This window comes from Lytechinus pictus, chromosome 8 (genome assembly GCF_037042905.1).
Source record: "Lytechinus pictus isolate F3 Inbred chromosome 8, Lp3.0, whole genome shotgun sequence".
Classification (NCBI taxonomy): domain Eukaryota; kingdom Metazoa; phylum Echinodermata; class Echinoidea; order Temnopleuroida; family Toxopneustidae; genus Lytechinus; species Lytechinus pictus.
Genome location: NC_087252.1, coordinates 11,552,782 through 11,578,066, shown reverse-complemented (window position 1 = coordinate 11,578,066; position 25,285 = coordinate 11,552,782). Strand labels below are relative to the sequence as shown.

The 25,285-nt window shown below is 36.7% G+C and overlaps 1 protein-coding gene across 1 annotated transcript; it reads left to right on the top strand.

Annotated features, from left to right (window-relative positions):
• The first annotated feature begins 802 nt into the window (after positions 1 to 802).
• LOC129267222 (multiple epidermal growth factor-like domains protein 8) lies at positions 803 to 18,909 on the top strand. The gene is made up of 4 exons (XM_054904955.2): positions 803 to 1,653; positions 6,330 to 6,493; positions 9,189 to 9,404; positions 16,084 to 18,909. Exons 1-4 carry the CDS (start codon positions 1,125 to 1,127, stop codon positions 16,282 to 16,284), a joined length of 1,110 nt encoding a protein of 369 aa, XP_054760930.2. The 5' UTR covers positions 803 to 1,124; the 3' UTR covers positions 16,285 to 18,909.
• Positions 18,910 to 25,285: the final 6,376 nt, after the last annotated feature.

Genomic DNA, 25,285 nt, shown 5'->3' with positions numbered 1-25,285 from the left:
TTTTGTATTAAGTAGTGGTGGTAATGATGATCGATGGTGAGTGGTGGTGGTGATGATGATCATGGGCGGAAATCCCAGGGGGGACGTACGAGTCCCCCCTACTCAAAATAGTAGGGGGGGACACAATATCAAATGTCCCCCTACTATTTTAGGTCTTTTATGATGGTAAGAAATACAGTATATCATTCAAAATCGAAATAAAACATGTATTTAGGAATGATACCTTTTTTTTTTTGCTTGTCAAATTTTCTAGCCCCTCGTCCCCCTACCTTTTAGAAAGATTTCCGCCCCTGCATGATGATGATGGTGGAGGTGATGATGATCGATGATGGTGGTGCTGGTGTATGTGTGTGTGTGGTTAATGTTGGTACATGGTGGGTGTCAGGCAAGAGCGGATCCAGGATTTTCCAAAAGGAGGGGGGCGGCACATTTTCCCCAGGAAAAAATTGACAACCAAAAAAAAAAATAAAAAGCTTTCAACCAAAAAATAAGGACATTTTTATATTAATCATTTTAATTGTGCCTCTCAAAAAAGGGGGGGGGGGGCACGGACCGGCTGTGTCCCCCCCCCCCAGCCCCCCCAGCCCCCCCCCCCCCCCCATCCGCCAGTGGTGGTTGTGGTGACGATGATGGTGCTGATAAACTTCCTGTACACTTGCCGCAGATGGAGCTAAACACCTTTTAAAGATTGCTCTTTAAAGCCATCACTTGTTGAAATAGTGTATGGGTTGGTGCGGGACTTGACAACAATGTGCACCGTATTGTAGAGAGAACGCTCAACCCCGGTCACCTAATTTCAATTGAGTCCAACTTTTGTGTAGCGATGGAGTCGTAACAGCAGATCCCGAAGCCAAATAGGGCCAGAGAAAGGAGAGTTATATATCTGGATTTTATCTCACAAACATTTACCAACAACCAGTGTGGAATGAAATACGATATTTCAGATGCGATGGAGGTAAAATGGACTTGGAATGGTAATTCATTTCGGTAGGAAATCTCGGCTTTTGTCCTTCCTGTCAGTGCTGTTTTCGCTCCGCAAGCCACTCTGATGAATGTGTGTGCATGTTGTGTGTGGACTGAGCTGTGTCTTTGCGGTTGATAAGCCCATCAGCTGTTTCTGACGAATGAACAACATGGCGAAAGGACAGCTAAATGTAAATCACTGCTGCCCAGAGACGGGTCACCTCCCGTCTCGGTTTTACTCCAAGAGAAGTGAAGAAAACATGGATATGATTTTCACCCTGGCAGAAAATGTGAGATGTATGCAGCGAGGGAGAGAGGATAACTCTCTTTCGAGGGAAAGAAACGGACCCAGCCGATCAACAGAAATGTGGAAAAGTGGTCGGTTACGGGATGGCAGCTCGTCAAGAAATAAAGAACTGCAAAGGGACTTGAAAGAAAGCAATTTGCCAGGATGTATCAAGAGGAATATGTCACAGACAGTCCACCAATTATTTCCATCCATGTCGTATTGGAAGACATTTTTATTTGCTGTTTTATTGTGTGTGTTTTTGAAGAGCCAGATGTGTTCTGCAAAGTGTTATGGACTTGGCCCGACTGGCCGTGCCATATTGACTGACCTGCAGGGGTTTATTTCGGACCATCCAAATGAGAGTTATCCCATTTCAACGGAGTGTGAGTGGTTAATACAAGGTGAGAAATCGATTGTCTGTTGCATGAAATTGCATCATGTGATAAACTAGACAGCTGGCAGCCGTCTGCTTCGAGGAGTTTTTTAACATTTTGTTTCTCCTCGTACACAGACGGCTCGCGATCGTGCAGCCGCCATTGGGGGTTAAAAATGCAAAATACCCCCGACGGGGCTCATCAATTTTTGTCTTTCATAAAAAAATATATGAAAAGAACTGGACCAAAATAAAGATTATTATTCCGTTTTGGCCTGAAATGCACAAATTCGGGAAAAAAAACAAAAAAAACAGTGACTTCGGCTCTCGCGCAATTTCACTTCCCTGGTTTATCCGAACTTTATTGAGTCCCTGTACAGATCGAGTTAAAACTTCGGTCTCTGTAATTGGTGAGTTGAGCCAATGCGGAACAACCAATAAAACAGGGTCCGAAGCTTTTGGTCCAGTCATAAACAGGGGCCTGGGCCCTAGTAGTGGTGGGATGGGAATGACTGAAGAGGGGGTGCTAGTTTAGAAGAAAAAATGACAAGCAAAAAAAAAAAAAAACTGTTTTCACTCCAAAAGGAAAGAGATTTTGTTCAGAAAAAAAAAGGTTTTAATCCAAAATGAAGGTGATTTTGTGAATCAAATTTCTACATTTTACATCAAGATCTAGTCTACAAATGTACTTCTTGGGGGTTCTCACCCAGGGGGGGGGGGGAGGTAGCACTCATATCAGTGGTATGGGAGACCCCATGGTCGTGCATGGTATCCACTCGTCAATGGAAGTGGCCCCCCCCCCCGCCCCTCCGGGGTACAGGTACATGTAGGCCTACATGTACCATATACCGTAAGTGAAGCATGGGTATTCTGTTACATTTTTTATCAATAAGGTGATGCACATTGTAGTTTGTCCCAGCCACTGAAACTGAAACTACATGTAATTGTCTTGTCTTCTTGTCTTTTTGTTAATGCCCACAATCATTATATTGATTACATGTAATTACTGATTATTAATAATATTGATTATTAGCAATTATCTTGTAAATCATGTTGAGAAATGATCTAGAAATCGTTGGATCACCTGTATAGGCTACACGGTAGTGAAGAATGAAATGATCGTATTGTAGTTTTGTAAAGTGCCACTGTTCATCATGAAGGCTATAATAAAAATTGGAGGCAAAGTTCCTACATGTACATGTAGTAGAGTGTAGTTCAATATCTGTCCAGGGAGCATACATGTCTACAAAGTTTGTATGATGGGGGGGACCTAAAACTACGCACTTTATTTTCAAACAAAAACTATCCCAATTTCAATATTTCAACAAATATCTTTCACTAATTTGTGGCAAACATTCTAAAGATCATTAACCAAGAAGAAAATATCGCAAAACTCACTAATACGAAAATCCCGCCGTGTTTTCCGAACACCTCTTGATTTCACCACCGGATGTAGAAGGGGTCCTAAAGCTACGCACTCGATTTATCATGCAAAAAAATTGTATTTCCTGTGCCTCAATTTCTAAAATATATTCATATTATTATAGGTTAAAATGAAATTTAAGCGAATATAACTCCAAATTCCATACAGTTGTTGGTTTTCTCTGCATTTAGAGATTGACTGCAGCCTCTGTAGAAAAAATTGAATAGCAATCGTTCGTCACTCTGCAGTCACAGTTCCACACACAGAGTGTGCATTTGCCATAAAAACTGTATGCGCGATGAGTGGTGCGTAGCTTTAGGACCCCCTACCATACATGTACAAGGAGCTTGGTTTGTGCTACATTGTACATGTACACATACAGTACTGTACACATGTGCCTGCTGTAATGCACATTGGTATTGGTAATGAATGCAGGCTAAAATATAGTCTGTTCATCTGTTTTATAGATTTTGGTAAAAATAAATGAAATGAAAATTAAATATATAATCTACCTGTACATTTGTACTTGTACATAATGTATTACAAGTGTAGATCCTCTGCTGACCCACTTTAAATTAACTATCCAAAATGAAAACAGTCCGGAGATAGAACCTTTTCTGAACATTGCATCCTCAATGGAATGGAACAAAGTAACAAACTTGTTCTCACAAGACAATCCCCAACAATTGAATTTCAAGAAGTCCCAATTTTTTTTTTTTTAACCTGAAATCGTGAGCACTTTAAGGCCATTTGGGAAATAAAGCGTAAAATTGTGTATTATTTTTATTTGATCTATTATAATAAAATGTAGGCAATGAAATGCATTTTTTTCCATTACAGGGGCAATTCCAATTTTTTCCCTCCATCACCATTACATGTAATTTTTTTCCATATACCGGTATCTGGAAACTTTTCCTCATTGCAGAATGCGTGTCCAGAAAGACGGCAATGAACATTTGTTAAGTCATTTGATGGTACAATGTATGGGGTTGTACAACGTGTGCATACATGTACATGTACTTGTATCATGTTTATAGTACCCCCCACCTGTTCCACCCCCCTAAAAAATACATGTTCCTACACTAGCAGTTGCATATGATGTAGCACAGTCTCCATACATGTAAATGGTACAAAAGGGTGAACATGTAGGCCTGTACAGTGTACTGTATTTACTAAAGAACACACTATACAATGTACATGCATTGTTAAGTCTGGGTCTGCATGTCTGAGACTAGCATTCATATTCATATTCCTACCCTGGAAGTCACTTTCATATATATGTTGCTCACAAACAAACAGGCCGGCCATCTGTGTATTCTGGCATTTACACGTTGTACACCATGCATTCAAAGGTACATAATTTCATACATGTACATGTATAGGGCATTTATAATTTAAATTGTTAGCCTGTGCTGTACATGTAGGCCTACATATACATGTACAATGTACAGTACATGTACTTGCAGAACTTTTATAAATACTAGTGTATAAGCTGTTATTTTCGCGGTGGTTTTATTTTCGCTGATTTCTCGAATTGCCGATCGGCCGCGAGTTTAACAGTGCGCGAAAATATTGACATATTTATCAGTCAGTGCCAATGTCCCCAACATCAAAGTTTTGCTATTGAAAACATCCTGTGAAGTGAGAAAATTGAGATATGCACCTTTATAAAAAAATAAGGTTTAGAAAGTACAGTTAGTGATTCAAAAAGTTAGCTAGAATTTCACTTTTTTTATTTCTCAAACAAAATCAGAGCCTAAACTATTTTCTAACATAATTCTATCGATATTTATTCACTCACTGTAATATACTAATATTACAATGTATTTATTGTCATCTGATTGACTATATACACACGTATTAGCAGCTATTTCCATAGTCATTAATATTCATAAGTCACATGACCAGAGCTTTTAGAGCCCGGGTAAGAATCTGTTCACAGAATTCAACATTTTGCACTGAAACCAACTTTTTACAAAGTGAATCTATAAACAAAACACAACTTCAAAAGATTACTCTTACATATCAAACCGTGACATGATGAATTTTCAGATCTAAAGGTACAAAAAAGTGAAATTTAAGCCACTTTTTTCCACACTTTGTTACAGTTTGTAACTGTTTTTATCGGGATATATTTATGTATAAAGCACACATCAGCATGAAGTCATTGAGAAATATAGTTTTGCACATGGTTTGCACTAATTTATCTTCTCTGAATTGTTGTGGAAGTATTTTGTACATCTTCCGATCGAATTTAACAACCCGGAATTCGCGGAAAATTCTGTACCCGAAAATAACAGCTTGTACAGTAGTGATTGTTGTTTTTGGAAGGATTGCTCTAAACTTGAGCTGCATTACATGAATACTAAAAATACTGTACAAAATACTGGAAAACTACATGTACATTACTTTGAAAGTATAGTTTTCCAGTGCACACCCACTCACTTTATTGCAGCCTGATCGTTCTGTTGTAAAATATTACATGTATGTCAAACTTGACCAGTCAGGCGTAGAGATGCACTGAGTGGGGTATTTCGGTTTTGATCAGATGATGTGGAATGGAAACTACAATGTAATCAATGATGGTGATAAATAATAAAACTGATGTAGCCATGGACGTCAGTTGATAGTTGGCTAATAATGAAATTAACTCTTGCCTGTATACTGATGGCATGTTTAACTTTATAGACCATGGTCAAAATAAAGAAAGAAAAATGAGATGCCAAACATGTCAAAATTTTGTTTGTTTCTACATGTAATTCTATGTTTTAGTATGTGCTCTTTCCCAGTTCTTTATTAATGGTGTAGACAACTACATGTACATGTACTTTAATATCCTTCCTAGACAAGAATGATTTGAGAGTCAAATGAGCTGATACGTTGATCCTCTTCTTAAACTACATGTAGTCAGGCAGCATGTTTGGGTTCGGTTTGGTTCGGCAGGGTTCGGCAATTTTTTCTGAACTTTGTTCTGGTTCGAGGTTTGGCTATATACTGTATGCAAAATTATCTATGGAGACCCAGCTGCATTAAAGTGTGTTTCAATAATACTTGGTAAAATTAATGTGCCTGAATTTTTATACTGAACCACCGAACCAGGTGTTTGTACATGTACCAAGTTCGGCGAACTTCTGTTCGGTTCGGCTACAGCACTAGTTTAAACCACAACTTTAGACCGGAGTTTCAATTATTAAAACCCAAATTTAGAATACGGGCCTTCGAGTCGAAAAATTATAAATTATTTACACTGTATAATTAAATCATTGTTTGTTTCTTTCTAGCACCAAACTCAGATATGAAGATCATGTTGACATTCTCCAAATTTGCCACGGAATGTGGCTATGACTTTGTCAGCGTTTATGATGGTAACTCTCACCAAAGTCCGATGATTGCTGCCCTCAGCGGTGACTCTATTCCGTCCACATTGATGGCTGAATCTGGCCAGGTAAGTTCTGCTCACTGTGATGATCAGGGATGTACATGTACATGTAGTTGAGGCCGGTACTTCCAGGGGCCTCTCGCATATTAAAGCGACCATTCTGGTAACTTTGCCATGCAATGGTGACTTTCATGGAATACTTGATTCTGATTGGCTCTTGATCAGCGTTACCATGGTAGTTACCATTGAATGGCAAAGTTACCATACATGTACATAGTACAATGTAACTTTTATGCAACGGGGCCCACGTCACGAGGCCGTTGGTGAAAATCTCCCATTGACTTTCTCCACATGACTCGGGCTGTGGCCAAGGCTAAGGTGGCAAAATGTGGAATCGACTACATCCCTGATCAATTATATAATGTTCTGCTTTTTAATGCTGCCTTAATAACGTTTCAGAAGCGCAATTACATATGTACAAGGAAGATGATCATTGGATTCTGGCCTGCCCACATATTGCACAATCTCCTCTCCTTGGGCCTAGGGAGTAAATCTGGTACTGAGCACTCAATATTAAAAATGGGTGATCCCACACACTACAGATCGGTTGCCTCCGAAGTTGGATGCTATCAGAACCTAAATACTATTGTGTTTGGCCATTTCGATTTCAGTGGCTAGCAACATTTTGCAGTCTCTTGAATAGTGCTTGCCTATTGGCCAATTCATTCTCAATGGGTAAAATGTTAAACAATATTTGCTTTTAAAAAGCAATACCCATTGAAAATGAGTTGGCCAAATTTTAATGTAATTGTAAAGGGCTCTAATGCATCCTCCATGTACATGTACTGTACATACATGTACATACAGTATACTGCATACATTTGGTGGAGAGTGATCAATAGTGAATCAACACCTTGATACACAATGCTAATTATGCTAGTGCCTTGGTGGGATTCAAAAATACATGTACATGTACCTCTCTCTGATTAATTATTCAAGGTTGGGTTCACGTCACATGTATTTGGATTTGCCTTTCAAATTTATTTTACAGTGGAATCGGTCGCCCATTTCATAAAGCTGTTCGTATTAAAGTTAAGAGCAACTTTAAGAACGACTGGTGATCCTTTCTTATGCGCTAAACCATCGTCATTGATCATTTTGGTGTACACCATTCACCCGGGGGGGCCACTTCCATTCACGAGTGGATACCATGCGCGACCATGGGGTCTCGAAAAGCACCCTAAACACGTAATTTCCATATTCTGAAAATGCACCCCTTAACAAGTATTGGCGTGTGAAACCCTACCCTTAACAAGTATTGGAAACAAAACGATACTGTTGGCAAATATTCCCTGAAATGAACCCCTAAACAAGTACAGGAATGTTTTATTGTTACGGGTCCTTCGGTCGTCGGCTTTACCTTGTTTGGTTTAGTACGACCCCACCTTCTACACCTCGCGCAAATTGGACTCTAAACACGAAGTGTTGGGGCAAAAAGGACATCCTTTATAAAACATTTTAATTTTGTTTTATCATCCCCGCAAATTCGACCCTAAACACGTAATTGTCCTAGCGAAATAGATACCCTTTTTTCATTATTTTTGTGTTTTTGACACCCTTATCACGTTACGTACGTAACGTGCCCTATCGTGAAAAAGACATCCTTTTTACGTGTTTTTTTGGTCGCGCATGGTATCCACTCATCAATGTAAGTGGCCCCCCCGGGACCATTCACCACAAGAAAGAATCACCAGTTGTTCTTAAAGTCGCTCTTAACTTTATACAAACAGCTTTATGAAACACCCACCAGATCTTAAAGAGAATTGAATTGATGTACATGCACATATTCTATACAGGTGTTGATAATTTTGTAATCAGTGATACAGGAGGATTCAAGCCTTGTAATACATTGGCTGTCTTGTGACGTTGCCTGGATACCGCATTGTCAACAATTCTTTGTAATGGTACACGAACTAAAATGTCAAGTACATGTTACATACAATGGGGCTCTTGTGGTATTTATACAAGTTTTGTAAAAAAATCTGTTAACATTCAATTTATTGAAGTTTGAAAGATGTTATTTTATTGACGCCAGGAGCTGCACCATTACATACATGTATGGACATGAATTTCATTGGGGGTACATGTACATGTAGGAGGGCAAGATGAACTTCATTTTATTTATTTTTTTCTAAACTAAAGTGGAAAAAAAACACGGCCAATACATGGACTTCTTCATTTCTTCATGTTTTTATTTCTCCTCACTTCCCTTTTCTTCTCCCCCCTCTCTTTTTAGTTTATTACCTGATTTTTTTTGTTGGGGAGGGGAGGGGGGGGATGATCATCTCTTCCCCCCTGTACATGTAGCCCCACCAATGATTGACACATGGGCCCATATTTGGATGTCAGGTTTGACTTAGACCATGGTCTATTTTAAGCTCGGCTAAAATTATGGGAAGCCAAATGTTTCAAAATTTTGTTTACAGTGAATGTTCTCATGTTTACCGTGCTCTTTACTAATTCTTTAATGGTGAAAACAACTGTCATACTTATACTTCCGAGGCATTTTATAATGTTTTGGGAGTCAAAAGAACTGAAACATTGAACCTCTACTGTTAGAGATTTATGTAACACTTGGCTTTCCATATAGTTAAACCACAACTTAAAACCAGAGTTTTAAATTAAACCTGACTTCAGAATATGGGTATGATGTGTAAAGTTTACATGTACATGTACTTTACTTTATTGTCTCATGTTGCAGATGCTGATATATATGTACAGTGATCGTAACTATAATCTACTCGGATTCGATGCGACGTATACCATCGAAGACTGCCCCCATGGATGTTCAGGCCATGGGACCTGTGTCGACTATTCCTGTGTGTGTTATTCTGGCTACCATGGAGACAGCTGTGAGAGACTCAATTGCCCGTACGAGTGCGGCTCAGAATGGAATCAAGGAAGTTGCCAACAATCGGTAGGAAAATATATATTTTTTTATTTGATGAAGTGAACTGCGAAGAATGTCAAAGTTATTATCAATTTGTGAATAAGGCTATAAAATGCAAAACTAATGACAATGTTGCAAAATAAAAAGTAGAATATTAATTTGTATATTGTAGGACTAATAGATGAATGGCTCAGTATAAGTATTTTAGCATATTAAGGCTTGAAATGCACAGAAGACTTGTTGTAGGGACAGTGATTTTCCGCGATCGCGGAAAACGGACGGAATTCACGGAAAGGGCCTTTTGAAACGGAAAATGGCATTTCAAACGGAAAATCACGGAAAACGTATTTTCTCTCAAAATACACAGAATAGCAACAGAATTTACTCCAAAATCACAACAAAATGAGAATATTAAATGGCCAAAAAAACCCAGAAAACACGATCTCACTTCGCTACTATCATGACAATTCACACATCGTGACTGCACTCGACATCAGCACACTCGATTGTACCCCGCACCGTACCCGTACCCGGCCGGCCGGGTTGGGCTTCACATGCCACACATGTGTCGTTCAACTACATGTACACAGTTGTGTGTTGCTGCCCTCTACGTTTGAAGATGTAACAGAACGATATCGTGGTCTTAAAATCCAAGATGGCGGATTGGGAAAAGACGATGACTGATGATAACGATGTCCAAAAACCCCCAAAATTATCGATGAAATATCATTTCACCGTGAAATAATGCTAATAATATGAAAGGTGAGGATGTATGCATGCAAAATGGGTGTGTTAAAATATTTTATTCACCCGCATAGATCCGATTAGAACGGATTTTATTGTGTTGTTGGTACAGTAGCAGATACAAATTTTGACCAGTGCGAGTGTGCATGTAAATGTGTAAACGGAATTGTCACTTTTCCGTGTGTACAAAGTCTATGGGGAAACGGAATTTCCGTTTTCTGACATGCTGAAACGGAATTTGAGATTTTCTGAAACGGAAAAGGCAATTTTTTGAAACGGAAAATCACTGTCCCTATTGTTGTGATCATGTGATGCAACATTGCCTTGTAATGATGCATTGTATTAAGCGCTATATGTACAAGCGGATTATTATTATCATTTAGCTCTAGACACATGTCCATGTATTTTGTGCATACTTTATGTACATGTAGATCTACACTGTACTAGGACAGCATACATGTACAAAAAACCTGTGACTGTGCTGTCTATGTACAATTTACAAAGTAGAGCTCTGTGAAGATTCTAAAAAATTCAGGGTAAAGACATTGTACAGTATTTATTTCCCCCAATATTTTTGGCATACTACATGTATGTAACCTTTTCAGGAACCAGGCATTTTTGTTAAAGGGATACTCCAGGCTGAAGATATTTATATTTCAGTATTAAAATAGAGTAAAATTCACAGAGCAAAATGTTCTACATGTAGGCATGTCTTCATGAATAATCAGATGTTCTTTTGTATTTTATTATATGAAATTAGGTTTATTCAAAATTTTTCTACCAAGAACTATTAAAACAATTGGATTGACAACTGATATTGCATTAGTTATTTATTGCAGCAACTTATTTCATCATAACGGAGACACATCATTTACACATACATGTATGAAAAAATTATACAACTATGATTTCATGTAAAAGCATTTGAAAAGGGAATGTGACATCATCAGCCCACCTGATGAATATTCATGACCATGTGCATATACATGTGTTACTGTTTTCGCAAAATGTTGCTAAACTTTATCCGATTTTGATTATTTTCAGCATTTTGCTCTGTGAGTTTTACTCTATTTATTTACATATAAATATTTTCATCCCGGAGCATCCCTTTATTGGCCTACACTACATGTATATGATCACATCTAGATTATGTATGTTGAACAAGGTAGTAGGGGACTGTACAGCGCCGTTCCTATTGCCTGATAGTTACAGTCTGTACATGTAGCCATGTGAGTCTCCTATTCAGGAACTATTTATTTATAGAGCAGCTCGGAGTCCGAGGTAGGAAAACATGTACAAAGTGCAAGGAAGGGAAGTGCACTGTGTCTGCTCTTCTAGGGGTACACAAGAACCCTGTTCACACCCTCGAGCATAGAAGAAATTGTAAACCATATTCTCAACTCGTTGGGGGTGTTTACACTACAGCCTTGTAATATCTCAAAATTTGAAAGAAAGAATTGAGGGCAGCTCAGAAAAAGATACAAGTATTACACACATTATGAGGTTGATTTTAGGGTGAATGGGCGCAAGAACTTGTTTATATCCTTTGGCATAGGAGAAATGAAAAACACATTATCGCTGGGGTGTTAAAAATTCTTTATTAGTTTAAAGAAAAATTTAAGGAAAAGAGAACAGCTCTGAAAGAGAATATGTACATTAGGCAGGGGGGGGGGGGGAGGGGGCATTGGCACTTGGTTAGTGGGTCTTCTGACATTCTTCTGCCACAGTTAGAATATTGAATTTCTTTTATAATAATCTTGAATATATTTTTGAACAGATTTTGGGGCTACTCTATAACTAGGAATGGTTGTCCCAGAGCATGTATTTTGGAGGAATTTTGTTTTTTGGGGTTAGGGCTGTCATGAGGGTGAAATTGCCCGTCGCCCCAATTTATTTCCTATGCTACATGTACATGTAATTCAAATCAGTACTACATGAACTGTACGTGCACAATGTGAATGATGCTACAATGCAATATTGGGTTAAAAGAGACTTGTCACCATGGTCTACTGCAGTCAAACCACTTGTGATGATGAGTGATGATTCAGAATTTGATCTTGGCAAGTTGATAGTCTTAATCCAAAGACCTCCAAACTCATTGTCACACATTAATATCACATGTCCAAATTGTCCATGTACATGTACATGTAAATGTATGAAGGCATTTGTTCCTTTGCGTATGAACTCAAGGCATTTGTTCAGGACTCTGTTTGGTACTGTACATGTACAGTGAAAGGAACAGTAATGTACATTGTGTTGACCCATTGTATGAGTACTCATCCCGGTGATAATTTTTGTTTAAAAAGGTAATTTAAGACCGGAGTTGCAGCAAACAATTATTTCATGAGAAAGTCTTTCAAATCTTGAAAAGGTTATAATTTTCAAAATATTATCATACATCTAGATCTGGTACATTAATGTATTAAAGCTTATCTTTGTAAAATCATGAAATCTTAGCTCAAAATCGATAATTCTGATGATCACTAACACTGAAAAGCATATGTGGGACAGTGTATTAATATTGCTTATAAAAATACCCGACATTATGATGGAATTCTGTGCTTATTTTGCTAATTTCTCAGCAATTACGCATTTTCTTCCAGAGCTATTTGGCACATATTTTTTAAATACATACAAACACTTTGGTGGTATTTCATTTGATTCTGTTTGAACTCATTTTGAGATTGTTGCCACAACTGGTATCTTTAAATTGTACTGAGGTAGGCGGTAGATACAAGACACTGTTCTCACTTCCTTCTTAAAACTAGTTTACTGGAAACTAGTTTAGTGGAAACTACATGTAGTTCTAACGTGTAGTGAGAACGGTCAAATCGATCTTGGAAGCAATCTTCCAAACCGGTTCAGAAAACCACCTCGCGATGTAGTTTTCAAGATCGCTTTGCCTCGTTAAACTGGTTTTAGCGTACATTAAGTGAGGACACGACCGTTCTTCAAGAAGCGATCTTCGCACATTTTGAGCGCGCTACTCCAAACGAAAAGTGTAGAATGCCTACGCTGCAGTTTCGAATTCTGAGCGAAACATGTCACCCCACTGAGAGCGTTTCCATAGCAACAAGATCGCTCTACGTGAAGTGATTTTGAAAATCACTTTCGTGTGATCAAGTGGGAACGCTAGCAAAGCGATCAAGATTCCAAACTGGTTTACTGAATCGGTTTCCAGTAAACTAGTTTTAGAAAGCGTAATGAGAATGGCCTCATAGTGTGCATGCTACATGTAGTACAGTACATGTTCATGTACATTGTATGTACATGTATGTACATGTAGTCTACATGCCATGCTCATGGAAGTCTTGTGTACACGTACAGTGAATATTAGATGCATGCAGTGGCAGTGCCAGTTCACAAGTTACTTTTTTCTGCTTTCATGAAGAAGATATTTAAAGCCCCACTGTTTTTTTCAGTACAGTGTACATGTACATGTACATTGCACAATATATTTTTTATAAAGGTCTGGACATGTTTGCACAATCACAGAGTCCTAATATTAGCTCAAGAAACTGCAGGCCTACATGTACATCATACATGTAGCCTACGATGTTATCACTCACATTGTTTGTTTGGTCATTCAGAACTGCCTTATTATTAAAGGTAAAAGATGGTAGTTGCAGTGAACAATTATTTCATAAGGAAGTCTTTTATTAAAATCATGGTTAATTATCAAAATATTATCATACATATCTAATGTAGATCTGGTACATTGATGTAAATTTATATACACTAAAAAGTATCTTTGTAAAATCGTGAAATCTTAGCTCAAAATTGATAATTCTGATATCTACATGTACTAACATAGAAAAGCATATGTGGGGTAGTGTATTAATGTTGCTGTGAAAAATGCCCGACATTTTATGGAATTCCATGCTTATTTTGCTGATTTCTCAGCAATTACGCATTTTATCATAGAATTATTTGGCACATATCGTTTTACATGTACATGTATGTACATTCAAACATTTTGGTGGCAATTTCATTGCATTCTGTTCAAACTCAATTTGAGATTATTACCACAACTGGCATTTATCTTTGAATAAGGATAATATACAAGAAACTTCAAGACACTGGCTATGTTACAGTGACTACAGTATACATTATCAGACAAGACAGTATCCCGTACCAGTCACCCATTCATTCATCTTCACTTTATGTATTGTGTCAACAACCAGACACTTTAATAGCAAACAAAGGTGATGGTGGCAACTCATCACACTAGAATGAATAACACTGTCTAGTGTTGTGTGTGTACCACCTTGGATAAAAGAAAGATTACAACATACATGTACACAGGGGGAGGGGGGAGGTTGATTTTAATATAGTACTCTTTCTTTTCAACCTGTCATATATTAAGTATACATGTATTCGGGCACATGCACAGTATGTAGGTCAGTCCCGGGGCCCGTCTAACAAAGAGTTTCGATTGATCCGATCAATCGCAACTATGGAAAGCCAGCTATAAAGTCAACATATAAAATGCATGTTGAATAAAAACAAATTCTAGATATGATGTATATTCATAAATTCATTGATTTCTTGACATTTCGTTGTGTTCTCCTTTGTTTACAAAGGACATTTTGCAAATTTCCTGTAGAAAAAAATTATGACACTGATGGATTTCCATAGAGTTACGATTGATTGGATCAATCGTAATTCTTTGTAAGACGGGGCCCTGATGTACATGTAGGTGACCAGCTCTTGTAGTGTGGACACCAATGAGAAAAGATCCCAGACATGGAGGTCATCAATATTAAAGTAATTTATGAAGGCTTATAAACTTGCATGTGTGCTTACATGCAATACATGTACCTCGGTCACATTTCCCTTACCGCCGCCATACGGCGAGTCGAAAAAAGCCACTTTAACATTTTTTGTACCAGCTACATCAATGTATCGGTGGTTTGAATGGAACTTGATAAAACGGCTGTTTTGGACTTGACGTACAGCAGCCGTAGAGGAAATGAGGTATGATGCTAATTTTTACATGTATGCCATCAGTGTGAACGTCCCCTTGTACTGATTGTACAGTCTCCATATGTACAGGATCTTGCATGATAATGACATGGTAATAAACACTAAAACAGTGAGTGCTTAGCAACAGGGATTGATGGTACGTGTACATTGCGTCAAACCGTTGAGATGTGGAGCTTCCATCAAAGGTCTTGTATTAAGATCTTAAGTCCAACATTTAAGTCTTGATTTATCTGACATTTGCCATGAATAGATGTACATGTACATAAAGGAATGCTCAGTCAAACACAGGTCATTGGCTTCCCTGCCAATAAGAAATCTTGTCTGATATAAAGATTTGTCCGATGACAAACTTGTATTGATGAAAGGGAAACAAGTTAGCCTATTATGTCTCACACCTTAATACATAAGTGTAAACATAACCCAAGTTTTCAAAACTTTGTTAATCGTCAATAAATATTGTGATATTATTTTATGTATTTGTTATGTACAGTACACATGTACACAGTGTACATGTACACTGTTAGTCTACAAATGTAGACCCACATCTGCAGTGTGTACCACAGCTGATTTAACGAGTCTGCAGGTCTACTGTGGCTGCAGATCGCTCGCCCTTTCAGCAGCAGCGCGCGCTGAGATCCCACCATACAAGCCATTCAGAGTCTGCATAGCAGACTAGTACACTGTAGACTTCTTGTCTTATTTGGTAAAAAAACTGCAAGAATTTATTTTTTTCAAGGTACTAAAATATAGTCTTAGTTCTAAAGAGTACTACACTGTACATGTACATGTAATGTACATGGTGATAAATATAAAATGATAAGGACAATATTGATAGAACAGTCTAGTGAATGTCTAGACATAAATGTAATGAAATGAACATGTTTGAAATCCAGAATGTTTTTCTCCTTAAAATCAATATCAATTCATGTCACAGTATAAAATGAATCTCCTTCAATGTTTCTTACTTTTTATCCAGGGTATACAGCAGTGTGCGTGCTCACCAGGCTTTGTCGGGGAGGGGTGCAGCCTTTCAACAAACAGCAACTTAGGGTGGGGTGAGACCTTCCTCATCTCTAGCGGTGACAGTGGAGGACTAAGCAAGAGGGCGGGGCATGCGTCCGTTTATCATGAGGACACCGATAGCCTCTGGACTTTTGGAGGTATTGTTTTCATTTGACTCTATTGGGAAAATGTTAAATATTCAATTCAATTCAATTCAATTCAATCATGGTTTATTTCGTATAAAAACAATACATGTTTATACAAAGCCAGAAGGCTGAAATTAACATGTTTTACAATAAAACGTTCACAAAGCATGGATAAAAGCAAACAATTTACAATGTACATAGAAAATAAATAAATTTTAAAGAGCAAGTGTACATAAGAAATCATTAAAAATAATAAAATAAAATAAAAAAAGAAATACAATTTTAAAAAGTGATGAATATTAGACAATTAAAAATTCAAATATCAATTGGATTGAAATGGAGACTAAAACAATGGCAATAATTTGAGTTGATTTCAAGGGTATGAAAATAAAAATTTATTTAGAATTTAGTAAATCAATGAAATATGGTATTGCACTTATTCTAAAGCGATCTGTTTTGCATTTTAACTGAGCAAAGTTTGGAACACTCCTTAATGAGATTGAGACATTTTTCCTTTTTGGTAGCCAGTTATTACAGTAAGGGTTTTTAAAAAGAGATTTAGCAAACTCCAAACAGTCTTTTTCGTCTTCTTTCAAGACAGTCTAATCCACATTTTGTTAATGCATTTTCATAATCTATAAAATCTAAGCCAAGAATTATTTTGCAAACCCTTTTTTGTATTTTTTCTAAGTCCTTAACCTGTTTAGCAGTTAGTGCTCCATTGAAAACCGGTACACAATACTCCAAAATTGGACGAATATATCCAATGTAAATTTGAACAAGGTCTGACATAGGGAGTTTATATTGTTTGACAAGTCTGAACATATACAATTTTCTGTTACACCTTTTTATAATATCTGAAATTTGTTTATCCCATTTTAAGTTTGACTGAATATAAACACCAAGTATTTTAACAGTTTCTGAATATTGCAGAGAAGTGTCACCAATATGCAATAGATTAGGTAATGGTGGATTTTTTGAGAAAGTAACTCTGATTACATTGCATTTATTCGGATTTAGTTTCATATGATTATCAGATGACCAGGTAACGAGTGCATTTAGATGACATTGTAATACAGAAGGAGTTTGTATTGAACGATTCTCAACTATAGTAAGATCATCAACATATTTAAAGTGCGGTAAAGAATCATTCTGACACGCATCATTAAACGTGATCAAAAATAATATCGGGCCTAATTTCGTTCCTTGCGGCACTCCAGCATGATTTGTAATATACGGAGACAACACGCCCTGATATTTAACAGATTGTGAACGATTTTCTAAAAAACTAACAATCCACTCAATTATGCAAGGTCTTACGTTAAATCCAATTAATTTTCGAATCAGAATATTATGGTCAAGTCTATCGAAGGCTTTGGAAAAGTCTGTGCAAACTATGGTGGATATTGATTTAGATTTTTCACAGTTATCCAATACACAATGCAATAATTTTATCAAATAATGGGTAGTTGACAGACCTTGTCTGTTTTCGTATTGATGAATGTCAATATATTTAGAAATATCTTCAAATAACCATTTTGTAATGAATGATTCTGCAATTTTAGCGAATTGACATGTAAGAGACATAGGTCGAAGTTCTTTAATATTCGGTGGTTGTGACTTGGGAATGGGAACAACCTGACTTCTCTTCCACTGCCAAGGTACTAACCCTTGTTGAAATGATGTATTAAGGATATTGGAAAGAGGATGGCTTAGTTCACATGCGAATTCACGAATTACACGAGGGGGTAAGTCATCTGTTACACCTGCTTTACTGCATTTTAGTTTCTTTAGCATAGAATACACCTGATAAGGTTGTACTTCTGGGCAAACACAAGGAGAAGGTAAGAAAGCTGGTAAGCAACTTCTATCCAACGGCGCCAAATCTGATGCTATATTAATGAAATGCTTATTAATGGTATCAGCAGTCTTCTCTTGACGATCTTTATCATTAGGTTCAACACCAGGTACAGCAATAACGTTAGATTTTAAAGCCTTATCTTGCTTGTTACCTGTATAATGTACAGTATTTAAACCCTCTTCTCCAGAATAGAATTTGTTGAGCATTCAGGATTATTTTCTGTAACTTTCTGATATTCAATCACTATCATTTTAAAGGTAGATTTAGCTGCTCAAATTTTACCTTTTTTTTTCGAAGGAAAATTGCAAAAAATGCATAAAAATGGCAATACATCTAGAAAATCCAAATTGCAATTTTCACAAAGAATCGATTGTTGAAAAAAGATTAAATGGCCAAATAATTACAGATGTGGGAATGTCAGATTTCTCTCACTGATCTCTGAAATGAGAGTGGATTCATGTTCATACGTGAGTTTCTGGGCAAGTACAATTTAGTGGTTGTAATGTGCCATGATGCGTGAACAATTTGGTAAGCTGTTGGTCTCAGATTAAAGATGAGATTCCACTCTTACCATACATGTACATGTAAATGTCAAATGTATAGATAATAAAAACATAATTATTAATTGTAAAATATACTGTACCTCTGAAAACAGGTTTCCTTTTTTGTAGGACACACTGTATAAACCACTTCTCCAGCATAGAGATGGGTTGAACATTTCAGGAGCTTTGTCTGTAGCTTTCTGATAGGCAATCACTAGAAAAGAATAGCTGCTTGAATTTTAATTTTTTTCAAAGAAAAATTGAAAAAAAAAGAAAAAATGGCAATACATCTATAAAAGAAATTCAAAATCTAATTTTCATAACAAAGAATTATCTGTTAGAAAAAAATTAATGGCCAAGTAATTAAGATTTGAATGTCAGCTCAGATGATACTTGAGTACCGGTATAATAAAACACTAATGATCCTAATAACAAAGACACAGGCTTTTAACTTTTGATCTTTCTTCTACACTTTGTACTTTCATTTCAGGGAAATGATTTATTTTACATGTGATCATGTATTACAGGGAAATTAATGCCAAATGAAGTTATTGACATCCTATAATACTTAATATCATTTACATGTATCTGAATGCGCACTAAACTACAAAGTAGATCGTTGTATTACATACTGGTATGTATCTGTGTTTTGCTCTTGAATGCAATGTACATGTAGCATAAATATGAAACTGACACCTTTTTAATGAAGCCTACTATACTGAAACTGAACTTTAATAAAGAATTTCATGATCAAATTTAACTGTTAATTGAGTAGAAGAGAATTTAAGAAAAAAAAGAAGCTTACATTGTATTTTCTATGATACAAATAGAAAGCAGGATGAGAGGTCATACGAAGTTCATATTCAAGCTCACTTCACGACCAGTATTACGGTACATTTTATAGTGTAACAGGCTACCTTCATCAGCTACCTGTACCATCTAACGATAATTGATAGCTTCAAATAAACTCTCCTTGAATAGCATTTATGCATCACTATTAGGCCTACATTTACGTACATTGTGATTGTCACGATGGGCTAATGCATGTACATGTACATAAAAAAAAACACTTGATACATGTATGTCATTGGGCTGTTGTATCACACAAAAAACAACAACATACTAATGAGGACAGCTATTGAAGCTCAATTTTAAATGGCAGGCACGGATAATTGATAGCTTCAAATAAACTCTCCTGCATCACTATTAGGCCTACATTTACATTGTGATTGTCAAGATGGGCTAATGCATACTTATGTAAAAGCTTGTACATGTATGTCATTGGGCTGTTGTATAAGTATAACAACACAGAAATGAGGACAGCTTATTAAAGCTCAATTTCAAATGGCAGGCATGGATCCGGGGAGGGGGTGTTGACTGAAGATGAGGGCTCAAAATTGCAAGCCAACAAGAGAGATTCTAGAGAGACAAACCCAAAATGCCTTTTTTTTTGGTGTGATTACATTTTTCTCTTCCTTTTTTTTTTGCCTTTCATTTTTTCGTGGAGACCAGATGCCCATCATTTTGTAATGATGACCGGGGGGGGGGGGGGGACTTGTCAAATATTTGGGAAAAATACACCCCCTTCAGAATTTCTGGATCCACAATCCACACCTGGATGACAACCTTTTTTTGCATCGAGAGAAAGAGTTCACTTCGGGAATTGAGATTTTTTTTTTCAGAATGTGCCAACGTTGCCATTATTTCCCAAAATCTGAATGTTTCCACTAATTCTTAAATTTCAATTACAGCCTAAATGCTTTAAAAGTTTCATTTTTACCTCAACGTTTTATCCAAGTTTACAAGCAAGTCATGTTCATGTACAAGTACAGATCTACATCATCTCTGTTTGTCATTGCCATTGCACTACATACATGCCCAGTGTCCTATGAAGTAGATTGCCTCAATATATCTCAAAGCATAATGCTAATTGAATCGCTCAGGTTCTTGTTATGATTGTGTTGAGCCTTGCTCAAAGCCCGAGGGATCGTTATTACTCACATTGGTGAATTTATAAATGAGCCTTTTCAGTAGGGTAATAACAGCATCAAGAACTGCATAGGCCTCAAACACCTTTATTTGTATTTTCTCTGAAACTGTTATGAAGATGATGGTCATTCACACAAAAAAAGTATTAAAAAAACGTTTCCTTGTATTTTCTAGTTCCATTGGTCTTTGCTTCGCAAAGGTACAATGTAAATGCTATGCAGGCCCACCCCAGCAATATGATGATGTGAATAAAATCAAGTATTGAAGACCCAACAAATTAAAAATGCATCCCATTCATTCTTCTCAGTATATTCTTCATTCTCACTGTTACTGTACACCTACTGGATCAAAGTTTGGCTCGGTGATTAGAAGGAAAAGAAAAGGCTAATGAGAACAGGTCCAGTGCAAAACAAGTCCTGAAATCAGATTAAATTATGGCTAAAGAACATGTTAGTGAGAACAGGTCCACATCAAATACATGTACATGTAGGCTACAGATCCAATACAAGAGAGAAACCATGGTTTCATTTGATTGTTTATATTCCTGAAATGAGATTATTTTTTGCTACAGAACATGCGAGTGAGAACAGGTCCATTTTGCAGCGAGTACATGTACATGTACACATGTACAAGAGAGAAATGGTTGCATTTGATCATTTATACACTGTACACTTGAAATGCGATTAAAGTTTGGATAACAAATGGGCTAGTGAGAACAGGCCCATTACAAAACAAGTACACCTGTATGCAATTCATGAGAAAAAATTATGGTTTCATAAATTCATTTGATTGTTTACACGCTTGAAATCAGATCAAAGTTTGGACAAAGAACAGTCAAGTGAGAACAGGTCCATTAGGGGGAATAGCGGCCACCTGTCTATTTGAAAACCTGTCTTCAGTGGCTACCAAAATAGCCTTCCATTTGAAAGCAATATAAAAGAACCTGTATATTGAGGCCACATGTTTCCACTGGCCTCCTTTTCAATTACCCTTGAATGTTTTTTTATTAACAGGTTTGATCATTTTATTTCTAACACCTGAAATCAGATCAAAGTTTGATAATAAAGAAAGGTCTAGTGAGGACAGGTACATGTACATTACAATGCAAAACATCATTGGATTGTTTAGACTATTGAAATCTGATACAGCGTTTAATGAGATATTATCTCCTGCACAGTATTGAATTCAGCAGAGATGTATGTATCAGATTAGAGATCTAGAGGGAAAACAAGTGGATCCTAATGGCTTGGAGCTGAACTAATGTACTTCCTTCAAATGGTATTGAATCAGACACAGTAAAGTATTTAAATACAATACACTTGACTGTGAGATTATCAGGCTTACTGATTATCTTGTAGCCCCCCACAAAAAAAACCTCACAATTCTATTTAATGTTCATATAATAACTGAATTTGAATGTTCTTTTTATCAAATAAAATTATTCTACGATTAAATGCATTATTTTTCTGTTGGAAAATCGATACACATTGAAAAAAAAACATACTTCATTCTCCCTTTTAGATGAATAAAATTGTCATGCAACATTCAAAACAACATTCACAACAAATAAGAATGGTAAAAAAAATGTTTATGTGAAATTATGAAAGCTGGTAGAAAGCAGAATTTTGTGGGATTCATCTTTCCCTTGTAATGTAAAAATGAGATGGAGAAAATGATTTCAATTTCATATTGTCTGTTTTCAATCATCTGCTAATTACTTCCCAAGCAGTATGAAATATACAGGAAATGAGATTGGCTTTAGGCTGTTCGTGATCATTAATATTTGAACTTCTGTTTCTCTTCCTTCTCTCTTTCTCTCTCCTATTCTCCACTGTTGGCATTGTGTGAAATAACAAAATTTATTCTGAAAACACATTTTAATTTCATGTCCTCCACATCCTAACTGTTTGGGGCATAAAACAACCATATAATCTACAAGAAGTATCAGGGCAACCCCCCCCCCCAAATAAACAAATGTCTGTTTGCGGTATACCACGACAGACCCTTGTCATACAGGGTATCTGCCAAATTTTAATGTTTTTATTCTAATTTGCCTCCCCTCCCCCCCAAAAATATGCTGACCGACCCTTCTTTTCTTTGATTGGCCTACCTTCTTTTACTGGTTGATGGGGCATGGTAAAACGTCATCCAAGACATGGCGAGAAAAAAAAAGACTGACTGCCCATTCTCTTTTTTCTTTTTACTGTACCTCTGTAATGGCAAACAACCATTTTAACCAATAAATGAATTGTATTAATAAAGTCTAGATTTTGAAGCATGCAGGGTGATGCCAAAGCTACATGTAATATTAAACAGACTTTTGCTGTGTAGACGTCGGTGAAAACAATAAAACGTGTCGCTACTGATTACTTTAGTTGATTGCTCTTTCGTTTCTAAAGTGAACAGGCTCAAAATAAGGGCATGTAATCTATCTATGTATAGGGACAGTGATTTTCCGTTTAAAAAAATTACCTTTTCCGTTTCAGAAAATCTCAAATTCCGTTTCAGCATGTCAGAAAACGGAAATTCCGTTTCCCCATAGACTTTGTACACATGGAAAAGTGACAATTCCGTTTACACATTGAATAGCAAAATCACAACACGTACACTCGCACTGGTCAAAATTTGTATCTGCTATTGTACCAACAACACAATAGAATAGGTTCTAATCGGATCTATGCGGGTGCACAAAATATTTTTACGAACCCACATAGCATGCATACATCCTCACCTTTCACATTATTAGCATTATTTCACGGTGAAATGATATTTCATCGATAATTTTGGGTTATTTTGGACATCGTTATCATCAGTCAACGGCTTTTGCCAATCCGCCATCTTGGATTTTAAGACCACGATATCGTGCTGTTACATCTTCAAACGTAGAGGGCAGCAACACACGACCGTGTAGCTGAACGATATATGTGTGCATGTGAAGCCCAAGCGCAACCCGGCCGGCCGGGTGCGGGGTACAATCGAGTGTGCTGATGTCGAGTGCAGTCACGATGTGTGAATTGTCATGATAGTAGCGAAGTGAGATCGTGTTTTCTGGGGTTTTGTGGCGATTTAATATTCTCATTTTGTTGTGATTTTGGAGTAATTTCTGTTGCTATTCTGTGTTTTTTGAGGGAAAATACATTTTCCGTGATTTTCCGTTTGAAATGCCACTTTCCGTTTCAAAAGGCCCTTTCCGTGAATTCCGTCCGTTTTCCGCGATCGCGGAAAATCACTGTCCCTATATGTACAGTGTGTATACTCTGTTTACTGCTATGACAGGATATGATCAACATACAACAATGCGTGCGCGACAGCACTGCGTTAATTTACACTTAAAAGCTAATTGAACCATAGACTTTAATAATACATTATACCCATTACCTTGTTTAAGTGGCTATTGAAATGGATGTGTTCAAGTTGTTTTTGCTATTGAGAGCAAGGCTTTTAATTTTTTTAATACCGGTAGTTTATTTCAGGGATAGAGGAACTTGAAATGCACGTACGCATACACTGTACAGTATTTCCAATGGCCCATACTATAGTTTAATTTAAACCCTGGTCTAAAGCTGTGGTTTAACTGTGGATAGTCAAATGCGACACCAATCTCTACTTACGAGTTATATTTATCAGTGTATTTGACACACAAATTTTTCATAAATGTAAAAAAAAATTATAACTAACATTTTTTCTTCACCATTTTATAATAGTGCATGGGGGAAGAGCAAAGTAAACATAAAGGCCCGTATTTTAAGGTTGGGTTTAATTTAAACTCGGGTTTAAAGTTGTGGTTTAAGTATGGATAGCCAATTGTATAATACATGTAAATCACTAACAGTAGATGTATAATATTTCAGCTCATTTGACTCTCAAATCATCCCCCATTGTCTAAGAAGTATAATAAAATAAGATAATTGTCTTCATCTTCAAAGAATCAGGAAAGAGCACAGTAAAAATAAGAAATACACTATATAATGAAAATGTTGACACTTTAGGCTTTCCATAATTTTAGCAGAGTTAGACCATGGTCTAAGTTAAACCCGACTTCAGAATATGGGCCATACATGTAGAAACAAACAATGTTATAAGGATACAACTTTTGACCTTTTTGGGCTTCCCATGTAGTAAGGCCATGGTCTATTTAAAGTTACACCAGACTTCAAAATACAGGCAAATAAATTTTGCTTTTCTTCCCGACTCTTTAACCTTTTAAATGATATTCATGTATGTTGTCCTTCACATTTTTATCACAAGTATGGAGTTAAAATATATTGAACCTGGCCATATCCTGTAGTTGAGGAAACCACACATTTTATACATCAGATCCCCACATTGGCTTCTCACATGAGAACGAGTCGAGTGTTGCAAGGAACTTGCATTCAATCAAGGCAATTGTGGGTTCCAAAATCATTCTTCAATAATTATTGAAATCAATTCCAAATTTGTACTCAGTTGCTTGGCCCCGTCTTACAAATACCGGGTAGTTATATTTAGGATTGGTCCAATCAACCACCAAAATAGAAAGCCAGCAACATCAACATCTAAAATGCATGTTTGGTAAAAATATATTCTAGATGTGATGTATAACATACATACATTGTTTTCTTGAAAATTCAGTGTGCTTCTCTTTGTTTCCAAAGACAT

What these genes read in the sequence shown, in the direction of transcription:
- LOC129267222 (XM_054904955.2), top strand. Translation starts at nt 1,125, where the DNA reads ATGAACAACATGGCGAAAGGACAGCTAAATGTAAATCACTGCTGCCCA. An exon ending in GTGTGAGTGGTTAATACAAG is followed by an intron (nt 1,654 to 6,329) that starts GTGAGAAATCGA and finishes GTTTCTTTCTAG; the next exon opens with CACCAAACTCAGATATGAAG. An exon ending in AAGGAAGTTGCCAACAATCG is followed by an intron (nt 9,405 to 16,083) that starts GTAGGAAAATAT and finishes CTTTTTATCCAG; the next exon opens with GGTATACAGCAGTGTGCGTG.